This window comes from Schistocerca nitens, chromosome 1, assembly GCF_023898315.1.
Source record: "Schistocerca nitens isolate TAMUIC-IGC-003100 chromosome 1, iqSchNite1.1, whole genome shotgun sequence".
NCBI classification, from domain to species: Eukaryota; Metazoa; Arthropoda; class Insecta; order Orthoptera; family Acrididae; genus Schistocerca; species Schistocerca nitens.
The window spans coordinates 923,678,387-923,701,356 of NC_064614.1; the positions used below are offsets into that span (position 1 = coordinate 923,678,387).

The 22,970-nt window shown below is 37.5% G+C and overlaps 1 protein-coding gene across 2 annotated transcripts in view; it reads left to right on the forward strand.

Annotated features, from left to right (window-relative positions):
- Window positions 1-22,970, forward strand: part of LOC126192829 (JNK1/MAPK8-associated membrane protein-like) — a 126,245-nt gene that overhangs the window by 6,509 nt on the left and 96,766 nt on the right. For both annotated transcript variants that reach the window (XM_049932634.1, XM_049932635.1), the window contains 2 exons: window positions 9,933-10,173; window positions 16,968-17,180. In XM_049932634.1, coding sequence (XP_049788591.1) covers window positions 9,933-10,173; window positions 16,968-17,180 — 454 coding nt within the window. The remainder of the gene's footprint in view (window positions 1-9,932; window positions 10,174-16,967; window positions 17,181-22,970) is intronic.

Here is a 22,970-nt window from a genome sequence, read left to right on the forward strand (position 1 = left end):
TGGCTAAACATGCCTTGGTGCACGGCCAGCACATCTTGGCACAGTGTTACACCGTCCGGGTTATCTGGATACTTCCCACCAACACCAACCTATCCGAACTCCGGACATGGGAACTTGCTCTTCAATATATCCTCTCTTCCCGTTACCCACCAGGCCTCAATCTCCGCTAATTTCAAGTTGCCGCCACGCATACCTCACCTGTCATTCAACAACATCTTTGCCTCTGCACTTCCGCCGCGACTGACATCTCTGCCCAAACTCTTTGTCTTTAAATATGTCTGCTAGTGTCTGTATATGTGTGGATGAATATGTGTGTGTGTGCGAGTGTATACCCGTCCTTTTTTCCCCCTAAGGTAAGTCTTTCCGCTCCCGGGATTGGAATGACTCCTTACCCTCTCCCTTAAAACCCACATCCTTTCGTCTTTCCCTCTCCTTCCCTCTTTCCTGACGCAGCAACCATTGGTTGCGAAAGCTAGAATTTTGTGTGTATGTTTGTGTTTGTTTGTGTGTCTATCGACCTGCCAGCGCTTTCGTTTGGTAAGTCACATCATCTTTGTTTTTAGAGTTATATAATTGGTGTGTTCTGTCATCTTAAAGAATCTCTAACCATGTAAAGTTTAAATATTAATTGGAACACCTGGCACTACATCCATAAAATTTCCCTTCTTTTTAATTTTAAAACAATATTCCAGGAAGGGAGGGGAGGGGGATCTGTTGAACGGTAGCAATGAGTTATGATTCTTCACCATTTGTGGCATACAAATGGTGTGAAAATGTGAAAGGAGGGTTATAAAAATTTAAATATCTTTCTCCTGTGTGATATTTGTGTTTTAGGACTGTTTGTCAGTACCTCCAGATATGGCTGATCTTGTAACAGAACAAGCATTTAAATAAATCTGGTAATAATTTAACTTTTGAATCCAGTAAGATGTTTCGTGCCAGTGAGTTGGGATCTTTTGATGATAACTTAATAGGACACTAGAAAAAATTGTATTGTAGTCAGAAATATGATAAATTGCAGTGGAGTCAGTTTAACACTAGACTGCTAAAGAAGGTAGACTTTATTAGAGATTTGCTGATTCTTATCAGGTGTTGTCCGGATTGGATGTGCAAAAGGAGAGACTCCGTCCAGCCCCGGTTAAGGTAGGTAAGAAAACTTCCAACTTGGTTTATTATGAGGACATATGAGGATGCCAAACATGATAGTGACAGCAAAATGATCTTGGCAACAAATGTAAATTTGTGCATTAAGGATAGGGTAAATTAAAATTGAGCTGATATTTACTGCAAGACGCAGTTGACTTAAAATTGCTGAGGTAAGAACTGAGTTTCTGTGGAAGACTCAAGTGACGACTAAGTGCTGCAGCTGTGCCGTTCTGGTTGCCAGACGGACTGGCAGGAGTAGCTCAAAACATAAAAGAGAACAGTGGAGCACAGCGTAATGTATTTTTTCAACACTGCTGTGAAGGTAGGATATTTAACCTATTAAGTGAGTCTGAAGTTCAACAAACTGCTTAGTATGCTGTTACTTCAAGTATCAAGAAACAGAACCACTACTATTTACGTTCAACATAGAGCTGTTTATGTATTTCTGGTTTATATCTCACATTAAAAATATGTACCTGTTAAATATTTAAAACTCACAGAGATATTCCATGCCATTCCAACACTTACGTTAATCTTATAAAATAATAAAAGTCATTGATTGTAATTTTAGTAGACTGGGTTTGATGAAAAGCTTAGAATCTTAAATATGTCAGTGTAAATACCAGTAATTTTATCCAATGGAAAATGGACACACCTTCTGGCGACTATTCCAGAAAAGTGCTTCTGTAAGTTGTTTCTCAGAACCCTAAAAAGTTTATATTCTACGTTCAGGTTGTCAAAGACAAAAATATAATTGCCTGAAAATGAACTTATGTGACTGAAACTGAAGGTTACAACATAATAGTACTTAATTGTAAAATTGTTCTAAATATTTTTTTGCTATAAATAATCAGTCCTAGTATCGCTGTATACGTGTGAGACCAATACTGTTGAGAGATGAAGTCACTGCCCCTTTCAGGTTACACTTCACATTCAGTACAAAATTTTCAGATGAATAAAACTCCACAGCTACCGAGCGAGGTGGCGCAGTGGTTAGCACACTGGACTCGCATTCGGGAGGACGACGGTTCGATCCCGTCTCCAGCCATCCTGATTTAGGTTTTCCGTGATTTCCCTAAATCGTTTCAGGCAAATGCCGGGATGGTTCCTTTGAAAGGGCACGGCCGATTTCCTTCCCAATCCTTCCCTAAACCGAGCTTGCGCTCCGTCTCTAATGACCTCGTTGTCGATGGGACGTTAAACACTAACCACCACCACCACCACCAAAACTCCACAGCTAATCATAACTTTCCTTAGAGTCCTTGATCAGGTACCTTTGTGTATTCACTTGGACAAAGTGCAGCAGAACCATCCTACATCTATCTCCTCATACCACTGGCATTTATCAATAGTGGAAATCGTAGAATATAGTTTTAGAAGGTATATGCATAAATGGGGAGAAGAGGAGTTTGTGGCACAACTTGACGAGAAGAAGGGACCGGTTGGTAGGACATGTTCTGAGGCATCAAGGGATCACAAATTTAGCATTGGAGGGCAGTGTGGAGGGTAAAAATCGTAGAGGGAGACCAAGAGATGAAAACATTAAGCAGATTCAGAAGGATGTAGGTTGCAGTAGGTACTGGGAGATGAAGAAACTTGCGCAGGATAGGGTAGCATGGAGAGCTGCATCAAACCAGTCTCAGGACTGAAGACCACAACAACAACAACATGCATAAATGACGTTTTATGAGCCACCCTTGATTGACAGACGATGTTTTGTTTGCTTTGGATCCAGAAATGCTTCAGCATGGGACAGAGGAAATATGACAACAGACTTGAAAATTAATAAGTTAGAGCAAGATAATATACAACTAGTATGCCAATAGGAAAATTTAAGATGAAGTTGTAGAAATAGTTAACAAATTTGTGTACTTAGGACAGATGACAACAAGTGGATGGACAAGTAAAGAAATACATATGTGCATAAAGTAGGTTTGAAATTGTGAAAATGAATTCATTAATTACAAATAATGGCTTAAAAGAAAAAAGAAAGCAAAGCCCATAGCCATGGTATACTATGAATAACAACTTGCAGAAGTAAAGCATGGATGTAAAATGTAGAATTATGCTCATCACAAAATGAAAGAAACATAGTATACAATGCCTATAATATCAGTCAGTCACAGTTGGGAGTCAGTCATCTCCTACAACTATCTGGGTGTACCACAGATATGAAATGGAACAATCACATATTCATCATCATATGTAAAACAAGTGGCAAACTGTGATTCATTGGCAGAATACACTGAGGCGAAAAAAGTCACGAGATTTTTTTTATTTTTATATATATGGCAGCAGTATTGTGTACACAAGGTATAAAAGGGCAGTGCATTGGGGGAGCTGTCATTTGTGCTCATGTGATTCGTGTGAAAAGGTTTCCAATGTTACAGTGGCTGCACGACAGGAATTAACAAACCGTGAATACGGAATGGTAGTTGCACCTAGACGCATGGAGAATTCCATTCTGAAGACAAGAGCAGGTCAAGAATACGAAATTTGAGCCATTATTTCTCACCACAGACAATGCAGTGGCTGAAGGCCTCCACTTAACAACTGAGAGCAGCAGCCATTGTGTAGAGCTGTTGGTGCTACCAGACAAGCATCATTGCGTGAAATAATTGCAGAAATCAACGTGGAATGTATGACAAACATATCCATTAGGGCAGTGTAGAGAAATTTGGCAATAATGGGCTAAGGCAGCAGACGACCGATGCAAGTGCCTTTGCTAACAGCACAACATTGCCAGTAGCGCCTCTCCTGGGCTCATGACCATATTGGTCGGACCCTAGACTACTGAAAAAGTATGGCTTGGTCAGATAGTACTGATTTCAGTTTGTAAGAGCTGATGGCAGGATTCAAGTCTGGCACAGGCCCCATAATGGTGTGGGCTGTTTTTACATGAAAAGGACTGGGTCCTCAGGTCCAACTGAATAGATCATTGATGGGAAATGATTATGTTTGGCTACCTGAAGACCACTTGCAGCCATTCATGGACTTCATGTTCCCAACAAATGAGGAGTTTTTTTGTGGATGACAGTTGGCCGTGTTGCTGGCCCTTAATTGTTCACAATTGGTTTGTAGAACGTTTTGGGCAGTTTGAGCAAATGATTTGGCCACCCAAATTACCTGACGCAAATCCCATCAAACATTTATGGGACATGATTGAGAGGACAGTGCGTGCACAAAATCCTGCACTCTCAACACTTTCGCAATTATGGACAGCTACAGAGGCAGGGCTCCCAGCAACTTGTTGAGTCCATGTCACATCGAGTTGCTGCACTACACTGGGCAAAAGAAGGTCCTTCATGGGTATTAGGTGGTATCCCATGACTTTTGTCACCTCAGTGTACTGAAGACAAAACACTTGTGAGACCCATCCTAGAATATTGCTCAAGTATGTGAGATCTGCATGAAGCAGGACTTATGAGATATTTTGAATGGATGCAAAGGAGGACAGCACAAATGGTGACATGCTTGTTTGACCCAAGGGGGTGTCTCGCAGAGATGACACAGGAAGTGAACTGGCAGACAGTTGAAGATAAAAACAAACTATCCCCCAAAAAACTGATTTGAAAGGTTTCTTGGACCAACTTTAAGTGATGACTTTAGGAGTATATTACACCCTCCTATGTACTGCTCGCATAGGCATTGTGAAGACTGAATTAACTACGGCATGCATAGAGACATTCGAGCAACAATTCTTCCCATGCTCCATGTGTGAATAGGACAGGAAAAAAGCCCTAATAGCACATACAAAAGGACTTGCCTTCTGAGATGCATTTCATGGTGGTTTACAGAATGTATGTGTTAAAAGCTCAAAGACTGCAAAAATTAAGTGGTAGTCTGTGAGCAATAGATAGAGGCACACTTGGCAGAAAAACAAATGGGTAGATACAAGAAAAGACAGTAATTAAGGACTTGACAGTAACTGCAACAAAACTACAGACCTGGAAATGGAGGTGGGTTGGGTATATAGTGACACAAAATGATGGGAATGGGCTAAGGAATTAGTGTTGAGTTCTCTTGATAGGAAAGACCTAATGGAAGGTAGGATGATGATGGAGAAATAAGCAGGACAAACTTGGATATGGAATGGTTAAGGTGGTAGTGTATGGAGAAGTCTGGAAGGGACCTTTATCCAGCAATGGGTGATAAATGGCTGCTGCTGCTGCTGCTGCTGTTCATGATTGACATATTCGTTTCTTGAGAACAAGGTAATTAACACATATGGAGGTATGTTTTGATTTGCCTTAAAGGAGACATGAAAAAAAAATTACTGTTGTTCATGATGTATATTAATGTGTGAACAGGTAAAAACTTCTAATGTTAGACTTTTTTTGTGATGACATGATTATTTATGGTGTTTTTTTTTTAAAGGAAAATCTTGATAATATTTAAAAATTTCACAAATTTGTTTCATGGCTGTAATTTATAAAAATGTGCTCTTTTGCACTCTACTAAAAATAAGAAATTAGTAGTCTTTGATCACAGGTTTTTTGAACCACAGTTCGAAACAATCTTGGCACTCATAGGTGTAAGTGCACACATGGTTGTTTAGTTTAATTATTTAGATTTCCATGGCTCATAATTGCAATCTCCTGCTATGGCATGAAACTATTCACTTTTACAATTATAGCACACTTTCTCTGTGAAAATATAGCAATATATTGATATTTGTATATAGCAAGAGGAAAAGCAACCCAATATCGCCCCTAAAGAGCAGATATGCATTTTCACTATTCTTAGTGTATTGTAGAAATCAACCAAAATTATAATGTAGACTCAAATATTGACAAAGGATGCAAAACACTTCCATATATTTGCAGGACTTTGGAAGAAAGAATTGTAGTCCATCTCCTTAAAATATTCTTGTGTGGCCTACAGTTTATTACTGCCGAAGTGTGTGCGACTGCTAAGAGACTGTTTATTTCATGAAAATTTGTTTTAAGCGTTGAAGGCACTGGAGAATAATAATGTATTCTTAAGGATGACTAAAACACAAACTTTATGTACATAAAAAAAATCAGCAGTCACCTATTCCACATACTACTTGTTTGTGAAATAGGAAGAATTCGTAATGACTAAAATTGCAACAAGATGAAACGATGTCACAGACCAGGACTCAAACCCAGACCCTCACCATAGCATACTATCAACACCAGTGCTCGCAAAAGACAAGAATCTAGGTTTGTGTATAAGTGAGGCTCACAGTTTTGACTGGTTATCCATTACATTTCAGCATAACTACTCAGTTGTACCATCAACAGTCTGCTTTATATCCTCCTGCAGTCCTCTCCTTCCACTATATTTTCAGCTGTTGTTGTTGTTGTTTTGTTTTAAACAATGATTCATATGGCAAATTCCTTACCTGAGAGCTAAAAGGGCATAAGTCCAATTTCCATAGTTTTGTCTTATGACAACATTTGTAATACTCACACACTGCATTCCTTGTAGGAGGATGGTGGCAGTTCTGTACAGCCCATTACTGGTTTAGGCAGAGCCAAAGAGACATATTCTCTTTTAAGCGTACCTAAATTAGCCGTGAGCTGGAGCAGGACTACGATTATTCTTGCACAAATGAAGAATTTTGTTTGTGGGACACTTATTGTCATATGTCAAAATTGGACTTATGTCCCTTTATGTCCCAGATACAGATATGCACTCACCAGTCTATTTCTTCAGTTAATTAGGTCTTTACTGGGTACTTTTTCTGGCTGTCTCATTGCAGCACCATAAAATGCAGGCTTTCAGGGCCAGTATTTGAATCCTTGGTGATTTTAGTTGTATAGGTATTAGACTTCCTTCGTGGCAACTACGAAATTTCACCAATCTCTCACCTTAGTTATTTACTGGTGGGTGCATTCCTTTATATACAGACTTTTTGGTTATCTGATGGCTACCAGTGTGTCAGTGTGACATCTCAGGATGTCATTTGACAATTTGAAGAGGTTGGTATAGAGGAGGTGGCTATGTGGTACGCTGCTGCCTGTACTACTCTGGTGGCTGTCTGGAAGGCAACTCTAGTAGTTGATTGGTAGAAAGTAGTGTATCAGCTGGCTGTTGCCTGTGCCTCTCTGGTAAGCGACTCGTAGGCAATCTATCATTGGTGACTGGAAGGCAGAAAGTTTTTTTAAGGACTCTTATCACTCCCCCTTCATAGGTCTTCTGGTTTATGAGTAGTGGATGGTATTTCAGAGAAGAGGTCAGATGGGTGAGATTTATGATCATCATATGATCGGTAAATATAATTTTCACTTCCATAGCACTAGGCAAAAGACAATCTCAATAAAGACTTTTGATTCAATGCCAAAATTTGGATGGGAATTTTTCAATAATTTTTTGTCAGATATAGTGCAAAAGGAATATAGACAGAGATGGTGTGAAAATGTGGAATTAAATTCTCAATTTGGCCTGCTGTGGGAAACAAATTGCACACTTCCACAAATAAAAATAATAGTATTTCAGAGTTACTATAAAAGCTGTGGCTTATAGTGAATATTTTATGACTATTACAAGAAATATCAAATCTGTGTTATTCTAAGATATGAAGACATGCTTTCTGATTGGACTAAAATTCATGCCAGGAAAAAGCCTTTCTGTACAAAGCAAGAATTTGTTAGAAATGTGTAATTAGGAAGCAACATAACAAGCAAATATATTTCACTCTAAATGAGGGTCAATATGGTACGTCAGAGACATAGTCTAGACCTTTTTTATTGTATTCTCACACTGTACCACCAATCTAAAGCAGTTGCATTAGAAAGATAGTATCCCAGTTTGCAAAGGACACAAGTAGACTTTTACAAAAAAAGTTTATGGAGTTACTGTCAAAATACTGTTAATAACATACTTATTAGCTTGTAGGTAATTGATTATAAAAGAGAAAATACTATGTTTGATTATGATACTGGAAAAGTCCTGGGTTGAACAGAAGTACAGGAAAAGTAAAGATAATCACTCTCCATATAGCTGAGCAGTTGGCAGGCACATAAACAAGACTGAAAATGTTGCTGAGCTTTCGGACAAAGTCTGTAAAAAGAGCTAACAAAAAACTCATGCACTACTATATTTTGCTGGAACTTCCTAAACCGTTCCAGTAACATTACTGTGAGTATTGTATATTTTCCATGTTTTGCTGGAAACTCTCAAAGTTTTCCAGAAACCAAAAAGAGGAAGCGAGAAGAAAGGGATGAAAATTATGGAAAGTCTAAATTGAGTAGCCATGAGTATTATTTTCCTTTTTCTAAATCTCTCTAACTTATATTTAGGAAACGTTACACACATGAATGAAAAATACTATGAGCTTTTAGTATGCTCTTTGATACAAAAATGTCTTGTACTGTAATATGTAGAAGGTAGTGCATAGGAATTATTTAAAAAAGTTGTAAATGATCAGAATGTAGGTAATTTGAAAATTAGTTTGGGATGTGAATATAAAATGACTCATTCCATATCAGTGATTTATTATGCGAAGTAAATGATCCTTGGTATGTGAAACTGACTAACTAGCAAAACATTATAAAAATATTGTGTGCAACCTCTATAACAAGATTACTATTCCAGAAATTCTCTAGCACCATGGTATCAAATTGTGTGATGACTTACAAAGCAACAATTGTTAAGACATTAGAGTCTGGAGGAATATGGTTAAAACCTGATACTTCTATCCAGAATTAAGTTTTCCATTTTTTCTCAACTTTAACTAATGCAGTTCCCTTTACAATTCTTTTATTTATTTATTTATTTAGGGTTACATTTTTTTATCTGGAACAGTTGAAATGATGTATTTTGCAAATGTCAAAAATAATAGGCTTACAATAATTACACCTACAAAATAAGTTACATTCAACAGTTGTTGCATCTTATACCTGTTGTTTATTTGTTCATTACTTTACAGCTTATATAATACTGTTCATACCACTGGCAGTATCTTAAAATACATTGAATGAATGTAAACAGTTATTAATTTTGGTTTAAAATTGTTTGACTTACATATTCTTAGAGAATTTTACAAGCTGTTAAACCAAATCAATCAATTGATGTATGGGGTTTGATCTGTTATTTTTAATTTTGTGCTTTGCCAGAGGTAGCTATATTTTGTCCTTCTGTTGTGATTATGCATATCACAGCGCTTTTTGGAAAGTATGTGGGTGATTGCTTTTCCCGCCATCATCCAGTCGTAGCCTGTAATAATTCTTTAATGACCCTGTTGTCAACAGGAAGGCAAGCTGTTTATTGTATCAAACTAAGGAAAGAGTTATGAATGATTGTTTAAAAACTTTTCTGAGTCAAGCAATTGTACTAAATGCTGAGACAATATAAAATAGCTCTGGTGAAGATGGAGATTTCCATTTAAAAGTTACTGAGGTTTTTGTGTGCCTATGGTCTCCTGAATTGCTTCTTTCCAGTTAATTTTCATGTTGACATGCAGTGTGGTGGATTGATTATTGTATACATTTGACCATCATCTTGTATATTGCAGTGATTTTATATTGATACAAATTGGTATATCAGTCAGTATTTGTGCATATATTAGATGTCTGACTAAGGTGCAGTTGTAGGTTGTAAGCTCTAATGAAGAATAGAGTGCACTGTACTGTGACATAGAGCTATACATAGTGGAAGTGATCCATATGACATAAATTTAGAAGACTTTTCCTGCGTGTCGTTATTTACTGATTAGTTACTTCTGTAGAACATACAGTAGGTGGTGCATGGGTATGCCTGTTTTTAGAAAAAAACAAAATTTACTTTGCATTTTCAAATATACATCTTTTTCTCCTTAGCTCACGATCTAAAACCATGTCCTGGAGTTTACTGTGGTCGTGAAGAGTTACCAGATGGGACTTGGAGCAACTGCAGTGCATGCCCACGGGGCTTCAGAAGAAACAATTCATCCCCTTTGTCTGCATGTTCTCAATGCAATGAGAGCCCAGTTTTCTATGACTGGTTGTATCTTGGCTTTATGGCTCTAATTGCACTAGTTCTGCACTGGTTTTGTATAGATACAGTGTCAATGAAGAGGAGGTACGGCATCATTTGTTTTTGGCATATTTCTGTTAACTAAATAAGTAAATAAATACCTTTTATTTGTATAAAAACAAGAACTTTGAATTTTTTTACAGAAATTCTTTTTTCTTCTCAAACAAATTTTGTAATAAATATGTGTTTTCCATTTGTAAACATGAAATTAATCTTACAAGCAGTGGTGGAAGAACCCAGTACAATAATAAGTCTCCTTTGTATGTACTTACTAATCAGGGGCCTCAAGGCAGTATGTTGGAAGATTTTTGTATAATTAATGAGAAACATTGGAGCACATTTTTACCGTGATACATGTGGGTAATAAGGGATTTTCTTGTTTTCCTCAAGAATTCTAGGCTAATCCTGAAATGATTCCCACGAATTTATTTATTTATTTATATACTTGTTCCATAGATCTGTACATGTGAGCAAGTCACTCAGATGTGGAACGTGTCAATGTACATAATAAAATACATAGAATAAAGACATTGTTATAGTATTAATAACAATGCACAAAAGTCATACTTATTAGCTTAAAAAGTAGTCAACATAAATCTGAAGATAGCAGGTTCATATTTAGGGCATTATTGCATCTATTTTAACCTTGAACAGTAATCAAAATTTCCCACTTTGGGTTTAAAAGTGACCCAAAAATGGAAATGAGAAAAACAGGAATTTTTACATTAGGGCATTATTACATTAGTTTAACAGTAAACAGTGTCAAAAAATTTAAAAACATCTTTCCAATCTGGGTTTTACTTATTTCTCTGAAAGAATTCCTCTAGTGAATAAAGTGAGGTCTCAAGTAAATAATTTTTCAAGCTACGTTTAAATACTGATGTACTACTCATACTTTTGATGCTGTTGGGTAGGGAATTGAAAATTTTCGTTCCAGCATACTTTACCCCTTTCTGAATAAGTGTCAAGTTCTTTAACTCACAGTGGAAATCCTCTTTACTTCTGGTGTTATGTTCATGATGTAGGCAATTCGTTTCATACAGAGTGGGGTTATTTATTACGAAGCACATCAGTGAATATATGTACTGAGATGTTGCTGTCAGTATTTCAAGTTGTTTAAAAAGATTTCGACATGAGGTTCGTGGGGGTACACCACAAATGATTCTTATTGCTCTTTTTTGTGCTGTGAGGATTTTCTTTGCGGCAGGTGTATTGCCCCAGAAGATGATGCCATAACACATGACCGAATGAAAATAGCCAAAGTAAGCTGACTTGGAGATGGTAATATCATTGAAGCGTGACAAAATTCGTAAAGAAAATGTTGCCGACGTCAGCCGTTTTAGTGTTTGTAGAACATGATTTTCCCAGTTCAGCCTACTGTCCACGTATACGCCTAGGAATTTTGATAAGTACACTTGCTTTATCATCTGATCATTCTGTGTGATAACTATTTCTTTTGGATTTTTGTGGGTTGTCTGGAACTGGATAAAATTGGTTTTTTTCAGGTTTATTGAAAGGGAGTTAATACTAAACCAACCCAGAACTTCTTTAAGGATATCATTGACCTCGGATTCTAAGTCAGTAGTTGACACATTATCCACCACAATGCTCGTATCATCAGCGAACATTGTAAATTTACACTGCTTATTGATGGATAAAGGCAGGTCATTAACATATATGAGGAACAGCAAGGGCCCAAGCACTGATCCCTGTGGCACTCCATGCTGCACAATTCCCCACTCAGAGTCTACTATATATTGTGATACACTATCTGAAACATCTAGAATAATCTTCTGCTTCCTATTTTCGAGGTACGATTTTAACCAGTTCCCTACAGGTCCTGTAATTCCATAATGACAGGCCTTCTTGAAGAGTATCTGGTGATCTACACAGTCGAACGCCTTTGATAGGTTGCATAAGACACCAATTGGCAGCCTCTTGCTGTTTATAGACTCTAGAACATCATTTGTGAATGAGAAAATTGCGTTATCTATTGAAACTCCCTTTTGAAAACCAAACTGCTGACTGTTAATGATGTTCAGGTCACCAAGGTGTGCCACAATCCTGTTGTACAGAGCTTTTTCTAGGACTTTTGAAAATGTTGTTAATAGAGAGATAGGGCGATATTTTGACACATTTGTAGCATCCCCTGCTTTGTACAGGGGCCTGACAACAGAGTATTTCATTCTGTCTGGAAACACTCCTTGTTGCATGGATGTGTTGCAGATGTGAGACAAAACTTCGGTCACTTCACTACAGCAAGCCTTCAACAGCTTGCTTGAAATATCGCCGATACCAGCAGAATGTTTATTTTTCAAAGACTGTATGATTTTTTTGATTTCATTGGCAGTAATTGGAAGCACACTTATTTGACTGAAAGGTTCTGGAAAACTATTTTTCATTATACAGGCAGCTTTATCTACAGAACCATGGCAACCAATCTGTGTTGGTACAGTTAAAAAATGTTGGTTACAGATTTCAGCAATTTCCTCACTTATTAGTTATCTCTGAGTTGTCAACAGTTAAAACAATATTTTTGTCTTTGGTGTAGTTTACAGTCCCTGTTTCTCTCTTTATCACATTCCAGATTGTTTTAATTTAATTTTCAGAATTAGTAATTTCAGATGCTATACACATACTTTAGAGTTTTTAATTACTTTGGCAAGAATTTTACAGTAGAGTTTATAATGTTTTAGCTGAGCAGGGTTGTTAGAAGTCTTTGATGCTATGTAGAGTTGTCTTTTTCTCTGACAGGAAGCTATGATGCCCTTAGTGAGCCATGGTTTTTTTTTTTGCAGACCTAGAATGTGGGACTCTGTATGACTTTTTTGGAAATACACTTTCAAAGGTACCTGCTATCTCATTTGTGAATAAATTGTATTTTGAATTAGCAGTTTCTGCTAGATAAACAGGTGTCCAGTCAGTATGCTGAAGACATGATCTGAACGTTTGAATAGCTTCCTCACTTATTTTCCTTACTGTTTTCCATCTAAGTGAGGTGTCACTCAGAGGCATTCCCAAGCTGTTGAAAGTAACTCGTTGTCCGTCATGGTCAGACAGACCATTTATAACCATTTCAATATTAATATGGTTGACTTTACTCTGATAAACAAAAACGTTATCAATGAGAGTACTGGAAGAGGTTGTGGTTCAGGTGGGCGAGCTAACCACGGGAACAAGGTTGTACATGCACATGAGATTTTCAAACTCCACCTTGCAGGGAGAAATAACCAAAAAATCTATTTAAAATCCCCAACAACTACCATGCCCCTATTTTTTCTACTTAAGTACAACAAAAGCGTATCTAATTGTTTAACAAACACTTTAAAATTAGCAGATGGTGCCCTGTAAACTGCCACAACTGTTAATCTGGAGACAGTGTCTGGCACCTCTATAGCACATATTTCAACATGTAGCTCAAAGCAGAATCTTTGTACATCTATTGCCGTGAACAAGACATTGTTTTTTACATATACTGTGGTGTCACCGCTAGACACCACACTTGCTAGGTGGTAACTTAAATCGGCCGCGGTCCTGTAGTACATGTCGGACCCGCGTGTCGCCACTGTGTACTCGCAATCCTAGCGCCACCACATGGCAGGTCACAAGACACGGACTTGACCTCGCCCCAGTTGTACGGACGACATAGCTTGCGACAAGACGTATCACGTCTTCCTCTCATTTGCCGAGAGACAGATTAAATAGCCTTCAGCTAGTCCATCGCTACTACCTAGCAAGGCGCCATGTGTATCATTGCTAATTGCTTACTACTATGCAAGAGATGTATTTCAACAAGAACAAGACTACATTAAAGTTAAGTATATTAAAATCTCTCTTCTTTTCTTTATAGTTTTCATCCAGTCTCCTGTTTCAGAATTTACGCCCGTCTGCGTTAGTTTCGCGTGCACCTAGCCACTCATTGTGTCGAGACCTTAGGGAATCGACACAACATATACAGTTACTCCTCCTTTGTCCATATAGTTCCTGCAATAAGACGTTGCCAAAACATAGTTGGGAACAGGGACCACTTCAATACCAGCAGTGATGTGGTGTTCTGTTAGACACAGAATGTGGGCGCTGTTTATACCTTTTGTGTCTTCTGTATTTGCTGTGAACTGATCCAGCTTGCAGTATAGGCCTCTTATGTTCTGATGAAACACTGTTAACTTTTGTTTGTCTTTAATTGTATTGCTGTTTGAGTGAACTTTCATTTGTGTATTAATTACTTGTTGCAGATTTTTGTTACTGGACCAAATCCTGCTAGAGTTGGCCCAGCTCACTAGTTTCCCTCGTTAGTTAGGGCTATGACTGGTCTGCTTTCATGATCGTTATTGTTTAGGCCTATTTTTCATGAAAAGCTTTTCCAATGTCTGCTGCTAGTTTATTTTTGCCAAACTGATTTAGATGTAGTCCATGCTTTGTGAAGCAGTGTCTCATACCTGTCTGTATCCAGTAGTGTCACATTCGTAAACTTAGTGCAAAAGTGTTTCAGTTTACTATTCGTTAGGCGAATTTCTCTGTTCACACAAGACCAGTCTGCCAAGTCATATCTCGTGGGCAAAGTTGTTAGTATTATGTTTGTATGCTGTAATAACTGCAGGAATACCAGTAGCTTTTTAATGAAAGTGCTGGCCTCGTTGCAATAAACATCGTTTGCTCCTGCGATTATCGCAACACAGTCTTTTTCCGTGAATTTAGCACATTCTGTGTGTATGTCTTCTACCACATTCACGAATTTTGCTCCTGGTTTAACAATTGCTGATATACACGAAACATCTTGAACAGAGTTCGACATGCATGTCGCTGTCTCCAAATATTTTTACGTTATTTTTCCGTTTTGTTTGTTTACATACGCGATCGGAACTTTTTCTTATGCAACCACGTGTGTTTTGTGTACACGTGTTGCCGTCTACTACAATTTTAGATGCACTGTTTTTGTTATTTGAATTATCACTGTTTATCAAGCACTGAACTTTGTCCACTGTTGAGGCTTCTTTATTCACTTGTGGGTTTCCTTTCTTGTATATAAATGTGGCGTCGTCGACGGTTACGTTTTCACGACGTACATAACACCGATCTACACACACTGTCGAAGCACTACTGTTTTGTAGAGCTGTATATCAGTCTTGGAGGACAGCGTATTTCACTTCTAGCACTTCAATATCGGTTTGTAGTATTCTGATTATTTTGTCCTTATTTTTGATAATGTTTGAAAATTTACTTTCACACGCGGCTGCTATGCACGGCTCTCAGGTCCACAAATAGTCATCAGTTATGAGTTTTAAGTTGATCTTGCAGCAGTTTTCATGAAACCAGTACTTGCAGGTTCTACACTGAATTCCTTTACGAACTTTTCTGATACACAATTTACAATTACTATTATTTTTATCTTCATAATTGGGAGCTGAACCTACACGTACTTTCTCTATCGGCGCCATCTAATCGAATAGCCCTTGGTGGACCCCTTCCTCTTTCCATGTCTATTATTAATATTTATTGAATTCAGTAAAGTGTTGTTGTGTATGTTTATGATTAACATTATTCTTTTCCACATTTCTGGTTTTTCCAGTCTGGTAATATTATGGTATATTCTCTGACTAATCCATGATAAAATGTCTTTCATGCTTACTTTAACCCTGTTATTATAATTCTGTTGTGAAAAGGACAGATTTATACTATCATATACAATTATCTGATATTCATACTATCACATACAATTATCTCTGTATGACGAGTATTGTTGTATTCCACCATGCACTTTCCATTGTTTTATTATTGTGATTCTGCCAGAGACAAAAAGAATTTGAAGATTCAGTGGACAGAATGATTGTGTCTTTGGAAAGTCTTTCCTGAAGATATTTGTCTGGAGTGTAGTATTGTGCAGAAGCGAATCGTGGATGATGAGCAGTGCTCACAAGAAGAGAACAGAAACATTTGAAATGAGGTGTTACAGAAGAATGCTGCAGGTTGGTTCAGAAGACTGAGTAGCTGATGAAATAGTACTGAAATGAACTGGGGAGAAAAGAAACTTATGGCACAATTCAACTGAAAGAAGGAATATGTTGATAGCATACATCATGTGACATCAAGGATTGTTAATTTCACAGTGGTGAGAAGTGTGTGGGGTAAAAATGATAGAGGATTGAATAAAGTAAGCAGGTTGAGATAGCTGTAGGTTACGGTAGTTATGCAGAAATAAAAAGACTTGCACAAGATAACTTTGCATGTCAAACTTGCTTCAAATCAGGTTTGATTCCATAGGAAAACAGTTGTGTCCATTGACTGTATTCATTTCGAGTAGTAAATGGTACAGCAACCAGTCACAAATGTTTTTTCCATATCTATATTTTGGTCACTGCATGGCCATCTTCAGTGCAGCAAATGTAAATTAAAATGTTAAAAACACTTGTATGTGCACATAGTCCCAACTGGACTATTCATGACTCATCCTTTGACATTAATAGTCCAGTTGTGACAATGCACTTATACAAGTGTTGTTAATATTTTAACTTACTTTTACTGCAACGAAGATGGCCACACAGTGACCAAAATCTGCATATCAATAAACATCATTTGCAACTTATTGCCGCACCCTTTACTGTTTGCTTCAAATTGTTCTTCATAGCGATGATGACAAAAACAACAACATGTTTGTTTCCATACATTACTAATCTATATCTGTGCTCTTTGTATATTATTTCTTCTGTTTGCACTAAAGTTATATTTCAGATTTCCTTATTTTATATGATTTCCTAATAAAACTTGTTATTGATATTTCTGAGAATAATACTTTTTTAAGTTCCATATGTTTCATGCCTATCTTTCTCATTTATCTTCAGCTTCTGCAAGGAAGTCCTGGTTCTGCATGTGTCAGCATTCCTTGAAATTGTTGGTGCAGCAGTCTACACGTTACTAATGTCTCGTCCCGTAGGATCACTTCAAGTTAGTTCCTGCAGAGCAGAAAATTTGTCGGACTGGTATACTTTGCTCCACAATCCCAATCCGGATTATGCTGAAACATTGCACTGCACTCAAGAGGCTGTGTATCCTTTGTAAGTTTACTATTTCTTTTTTAATATTTCATATTACTTTTTATTTTTAAATGTAGTGTCATTGTCTCATTACAGGTCAAGCTTTTATTTGGTATACCAATTATAATGCAATATTAATGTGGTATGGAAAGTCCTTGGTGGAATATAAATATTGGAAGAAGTAAAGGTAACAGCTCCCGATACAGTTGGAGCTTCTCTTAGTAGCTTCTTCCTCCTCTTCTCTCTTTGTTGGCCTTATTCCGTGGATGTACTGAACCAACTGTCATCCCATCTCTTAGGTGATTGTCTAAGCAATCATTTCCCTTGCAGTCATCCATATTTAGAAATTTTAATGAGTCTTGTGGTGTCCATTCTTTCCACATTGTTCTTATAATTTCTTTTCCTTGTCTTCATCCAGTTATGTATATCTTGTTTTCTGTTCTGTTTCCTTATCAATACATTTGGTGTCTTGTCCCACATTGTTACTCCTTAGATCTTGGTACCTTCATTTCCAATGCTGTTAACTTTTGTTATGTCTTTTTCATTTCCCTTCTAATTCCTGCCCACATGAAACAAGAGGATGCACCATTGTTTTATATATTTTAATTTTCCTCTTGTTATTATATGTTTGTTTCTCCATAGAGTATTTTACAGACATCTGGCTACTCTTATTGCCTTTGCTAACAGTTTTCTCACTTCCACAATTAAGTCTTTATAGCTGGTGATAACAGTCCCTAGGTAATGAAAGCTCATTCCTTTTTAATTGACAGACTATCTACCTCTAATTTACATCTTAAGGAGCTTTTGGTCTTAACATACCCCTTGATTTTTCAGATAAGATTTCCATGTTATATTGTTCAGCTACTTTACTGAATTGGTTGAGTCATCTTTGTAAATTATCTTGATTATGTGCTGTCAGTACACTGCCAGCAGCATACCATATAATGTTTACCACTTTATATCCCATGTTATATCCTGATTTCTTTTTTACAGCATTTATGATGTGGTCCATTATTAAGTTCAGTAAGAGTTAGTTTATTGATTCTCCTTGTGTGTTATTCTTTCATATTTTCTGCCGTGGTCACTCAACACATCAACCATACAGTGTGATGTTTCCCCTTACTTCTTCTGTTATTTGTATCATTTTTAGTGATCACTTCATACCATATTAAACTGCACATTTGAGATAAATGAGTATGTGAAGTATTGAATTTCTAGGTTTGAGAAGGCAAACTCCATCTAATTGATATCAGTCTTGTAGACAAAAGTACATCACAAGCAACCTACAGTATCCTATATGTGATTTTTGTACTGTTTTACTGATATTAGTAATAAATGTACATTTAATAAACACTGTAATGAAAATATAATTGTTAATTTATATGAATGATAAGCAATTTGTGTGGCTACCCATGGTCTAGGGGTAGCGTCTCTGTTTCATAATCAAAAACGTCTTCGGTCCCGTGTTCGATCCCCGCCACTGCCTAAATTTTGATAAATAATCAGCATTGGCGGCCGAAGACTTCTGGCATAAGAAGTCAGCCTCATTCTGCCAACGGCCTTGTCAAAGAAGGCGGAGGAGCGGATAGAGGTTCAGGGCACTCTCTTGTCCTAGGGGTGGGAAATTGCCCCTAAAGGCAGAAGAATCAGCAATGATCAACGACATGAGGATCCAGAAGGCAATGGAAACCACTGCATTAAAGACACGTAACATGTATCCACAGGACATGTGGCCTGTAATTGAAGAAGTGTCATGATGATCTCTCCATTGGCAAAAGATTCCGGAATAGTCCCCCATTCGGATCTCCAGGAGGGGACTGCCAAGGGGGAGGTTACCATGAGAAAAAGATTGAATAATCTACGAAAGGATAACATTGTACGAGTCAGGGTGTGGAATGTCAGAAGCTTGAACGTGGTAGGGAAACTAGAAAATCTGAAAAGGGAAATGGCTCAATCTAGATATAGTAGGGGTCAGTGAAGTGAAGTGGAAAGAAGACCAGGATTTCTGGTCAGATGAGTATCGGGTAATATCAACAGCAGCAGAAAATGGTATAACAGGTGTAGGATTCGTTATGAATAGGAAGGTAGGGCAGAGGGTGTGTTACTGTGAACAGTTCAGTGACCGGGTTGTTCTAACCAGAATCGACAGCAGACCAACACCGACAACGATAGTTCAGGTATACATGCCGACGTCGCAAGCTGAAGATGAACAGATAGAGAAAGTGTATGAGGATATTGAAAGGGTAATGTAGTATGTAAAGGGGGACGAAAATCTAATAGTCATGGGCGACTGGAATGCAGTTGTAGGGGAAGGAATAGAAGAAAAGGTTACAGGAGAATATGGGCTTGGGACAAGGAATGAAAGAGGAGAAAGACTAATTGAGTTCTGTAACAAGTTTCAGCTAGTAATAGCATGGTCAGACAGAGATTCCGAAATCAGATACTGGATTGTAAGGCGTACCCAGGAGCAGATATAGACTTGGATCACAATATAGTAGTGATGAAGAGTAGGCTGAAGTTCAAGACATTAGTCAGGAAGAATCAATACGCAAAGAAGTGGGATACGGAAGTACTAAGGAATGATGAGATACGTTTGAAGTTCTCTAACGCTATAGATACAGCAATAAGGAATAGCGCAGTAGGCAGTACAGTTGAAGAGGAATGGACATCTCTAAAAAAGGCCATCACAGAAGTTGGGAAGGAAAACATAGGTACAAAGAAGGTAGCTGCGAAGAAACCATTGGTAACAGAAGAAATACTTCAGTTGATTGATGAAAATAGGAAGTACAGACATGTTCCGGGAAAATCAGGAATACAGAAATACAAGTCGCTGGGAATGAAATAAATAGGAAGTGCAGGGAAGCTAAGATGAAAAGGCTGTAGGAAAAATGTGAAGACATCGAAAAAGATATGATTGTCGGAAGGACAGACTCAGCATACAGGAAAGTCAAAACAACCTTTGGTGACATTAAAAAAAGCAACGGTGGTAACATTAAGAGTGCAACGGGAATTCCACTGTTAAATGCAGAGGAGAGAGCAGATAGGTGGAAAGAATACATTGAAAGCCTCTGTGAGGGTGAAGATTTGTCTGAAGAAGATTTGTCTGAAGAAGAAACAGGAGTCGATTTAGAAGAGATAGGGGATCCAGTATTAGAATCGGAATTTAAAAGAGCTTTGGAGGACTTACGGTCAAATAAGGCAGAAGGGATAGATAACATTCCATCAGAATTTCTAAAATCATTGGGGGAAGTGGCAACAAAACGACTATTCACGTTGGTGTGTAGAATATATGAGTCTGGCGACATACCAACCGACTTTCGGAAAAGCATCATCCACACAATTCCGAAGACGGCGAGAGCTGACAAGTGCGAGAATTATCGCACAATCAGCTTAACAGCTCATGCATCGAAGCTGCTTACAAGAATAATATACAGAAGAATGGAAAAGAAAATTGAGAATGCGCTAAGTGACGATCAGTTTGGCTTTAGGAAAAGTAAAGGGACGAGAGAGGCAATTCTGACGTTATGGCTAATAATGGAAGCAAGGCTAAAGAAAAATCAAGACACTTTCATAGGATTTGTCGACCTGGAAAAAGCGTTCGACAATATAAAATGGTGCAAGCTGTTCGAGATTCTGAAAAAAGTAGGGGTAAGCTATAGGGAGAGACGGGTCATATACAATATGTACAACAACCAAGAGGGAATAATAAGAGTGGACGATCAAGAACGAAGTGCTCGTATTAAGAAGGGTGTAAGACAAGGCTGTAGCCTTTCGCCCCTACTCTTCAATCTGTACATCGAGTAAGCAATGATGGAAATAAAAGAAAGGTTCAGGAGTGGAATTAAAATACAAGGTGAAAGGATATCAATGATACGATTCGCTGATGACATTGCTATCCTGAGTGAAAGTGAAGAAGAATTAAATGATCTGCTGAACGGAATGAACAGTCTAATGAGTACACAGTATGGTTTGAGAGTAAATCAGAGAAAGACGAAGGTAATGAGAAGTAGTAGAAATGAGAACAGCGAGAAACTTAACGTCAGGATTGATGGTCACGAAGTCAATGAAGTTAAGGAATTATGCTACCTAGGCAGTAAAATAACGAATGACAGACGGAGCAAGGAGGACCATATATCTCGCATAAGGTCAACAGATATCAGGACTTGTATGGAAGCAGTCATTTTTTCCTCACACAATTTGTGAGTGGGATGGGAAAAGGAATGACTAGCAATGTGACACTCCACCATGCTCTGTGTGGTGGCTTGCAGAATATGTACGTCGATATAGGTGTACAAGTAAACTGCTAAAAGAATTTTGTTAAAAGGGTGTTACAGAGGTTTGAATATCATGAAGGGTGCTGAGAGGTAAAAAAAAAAAAAAAAAAAAAAAAAAAAAAAAAAAAAAAAAAAAAAAAAAAAAGCAGCCTGGATAAAAATGACCACCTTTTTATTAAAACATGTGAGTGCCCAGTTCAGCTGGAATAAATTAAGGTAAGTGTCTTACATGTATATGGAGTATCGTCTCAGTTGTGCAAGTGGATTAATTATTTCCTATCAGAAAGGTCACAGTTCATAGTGAGTGAGGGGAAGTCGTCTACTGAAACTGATGTTATATCTGGATTGCACAAGGAAGCTTTATGGGCCCTCTGATGTTCTGAATCCATATAAATGATTTAGGAGACAATATGAACAGCACTCCTAGAGTGTTTGCAGATGATGCTGTTGTTTACGTGGTAGTAACCATATGGTTCAGAAAATGGCAGTTGATCCTAAACAATAAAAAGTGTGAGGTCCTGCACATGATTACTAAAAAAATCTGTTAAATTTTGGTTACACCACAAATCACACAAATTGAAAAGCTGTCAATTCAACCAAATGCCTAGAGAATACAGTTACCAATAATCTAAATTTGAATCAAGAAATATAAAATGTTTTGGGAAAGGCAAACGAAAGACTTTTATTGACAGAACACTTACAAGGAGCAACAGATCCACTCAAGGGTTTGTTTACACTGTGCTTGTCCTTCCTTTCCTAAAGTATTGTTGCACAGTATGGGATCCTAATCCAGTAGGTCTGATGGAGAACATAAAAAAATTTCAAAGTAGGGCAGCTTGTATTGTATTATGACAAAATAGGGAAGAGAGTTTCACTAGTATGATAAGCAAGTTTGGATGGAAATCATTGAAACAAAGATATTTTTCATTGTGGCAAAGTATTTTCACTGTGTTTCAATCACCAACATCCACCTCCAGTTAAAATATTTTGTTAACTCCTACTTGTATAGGGAGAAGTGACCATCATAATAAAATAAGAGGATTTGGTGCTCACAGAGGAAGATTTAGATTTTTATTTTTCCCATTTTCTACTTTAGAGTGGAATGGTAAGGAAATAATCCAAAAATGGTTCTAAGAATTCTCTTTCAGTTGCAGAGTAATCAGCAGAGTAATCATCTAAAGTTGATGTATCAGAACATTTCAACTCTGAAATCTAAAGTCCCATTAACACTAATGTTCAAATTGTACATGTTTTTATGTTTTCCAGTATATAGGCAGCCAATAGTGTTCTCTGACATTAGTAAATATAATACATGTTTAATACATTTATAAAAAGCATTTGAGTAATGTAAAAGGAAAAGCTGTAGCTTTTTCAAAGTATTAGATTATCGGCCGTGATGATTTGTTGTTAATGTATTTTACAGAAGTAGCCCATGCAGTGGCCAAGCTAGGCAGTAGGTATCAGGATAGGAGGAGGAGGATTTAAGATTAGATTAGATTTACTTTCATTCCAATTGATCTGTAGTGAGGAGGTCCTC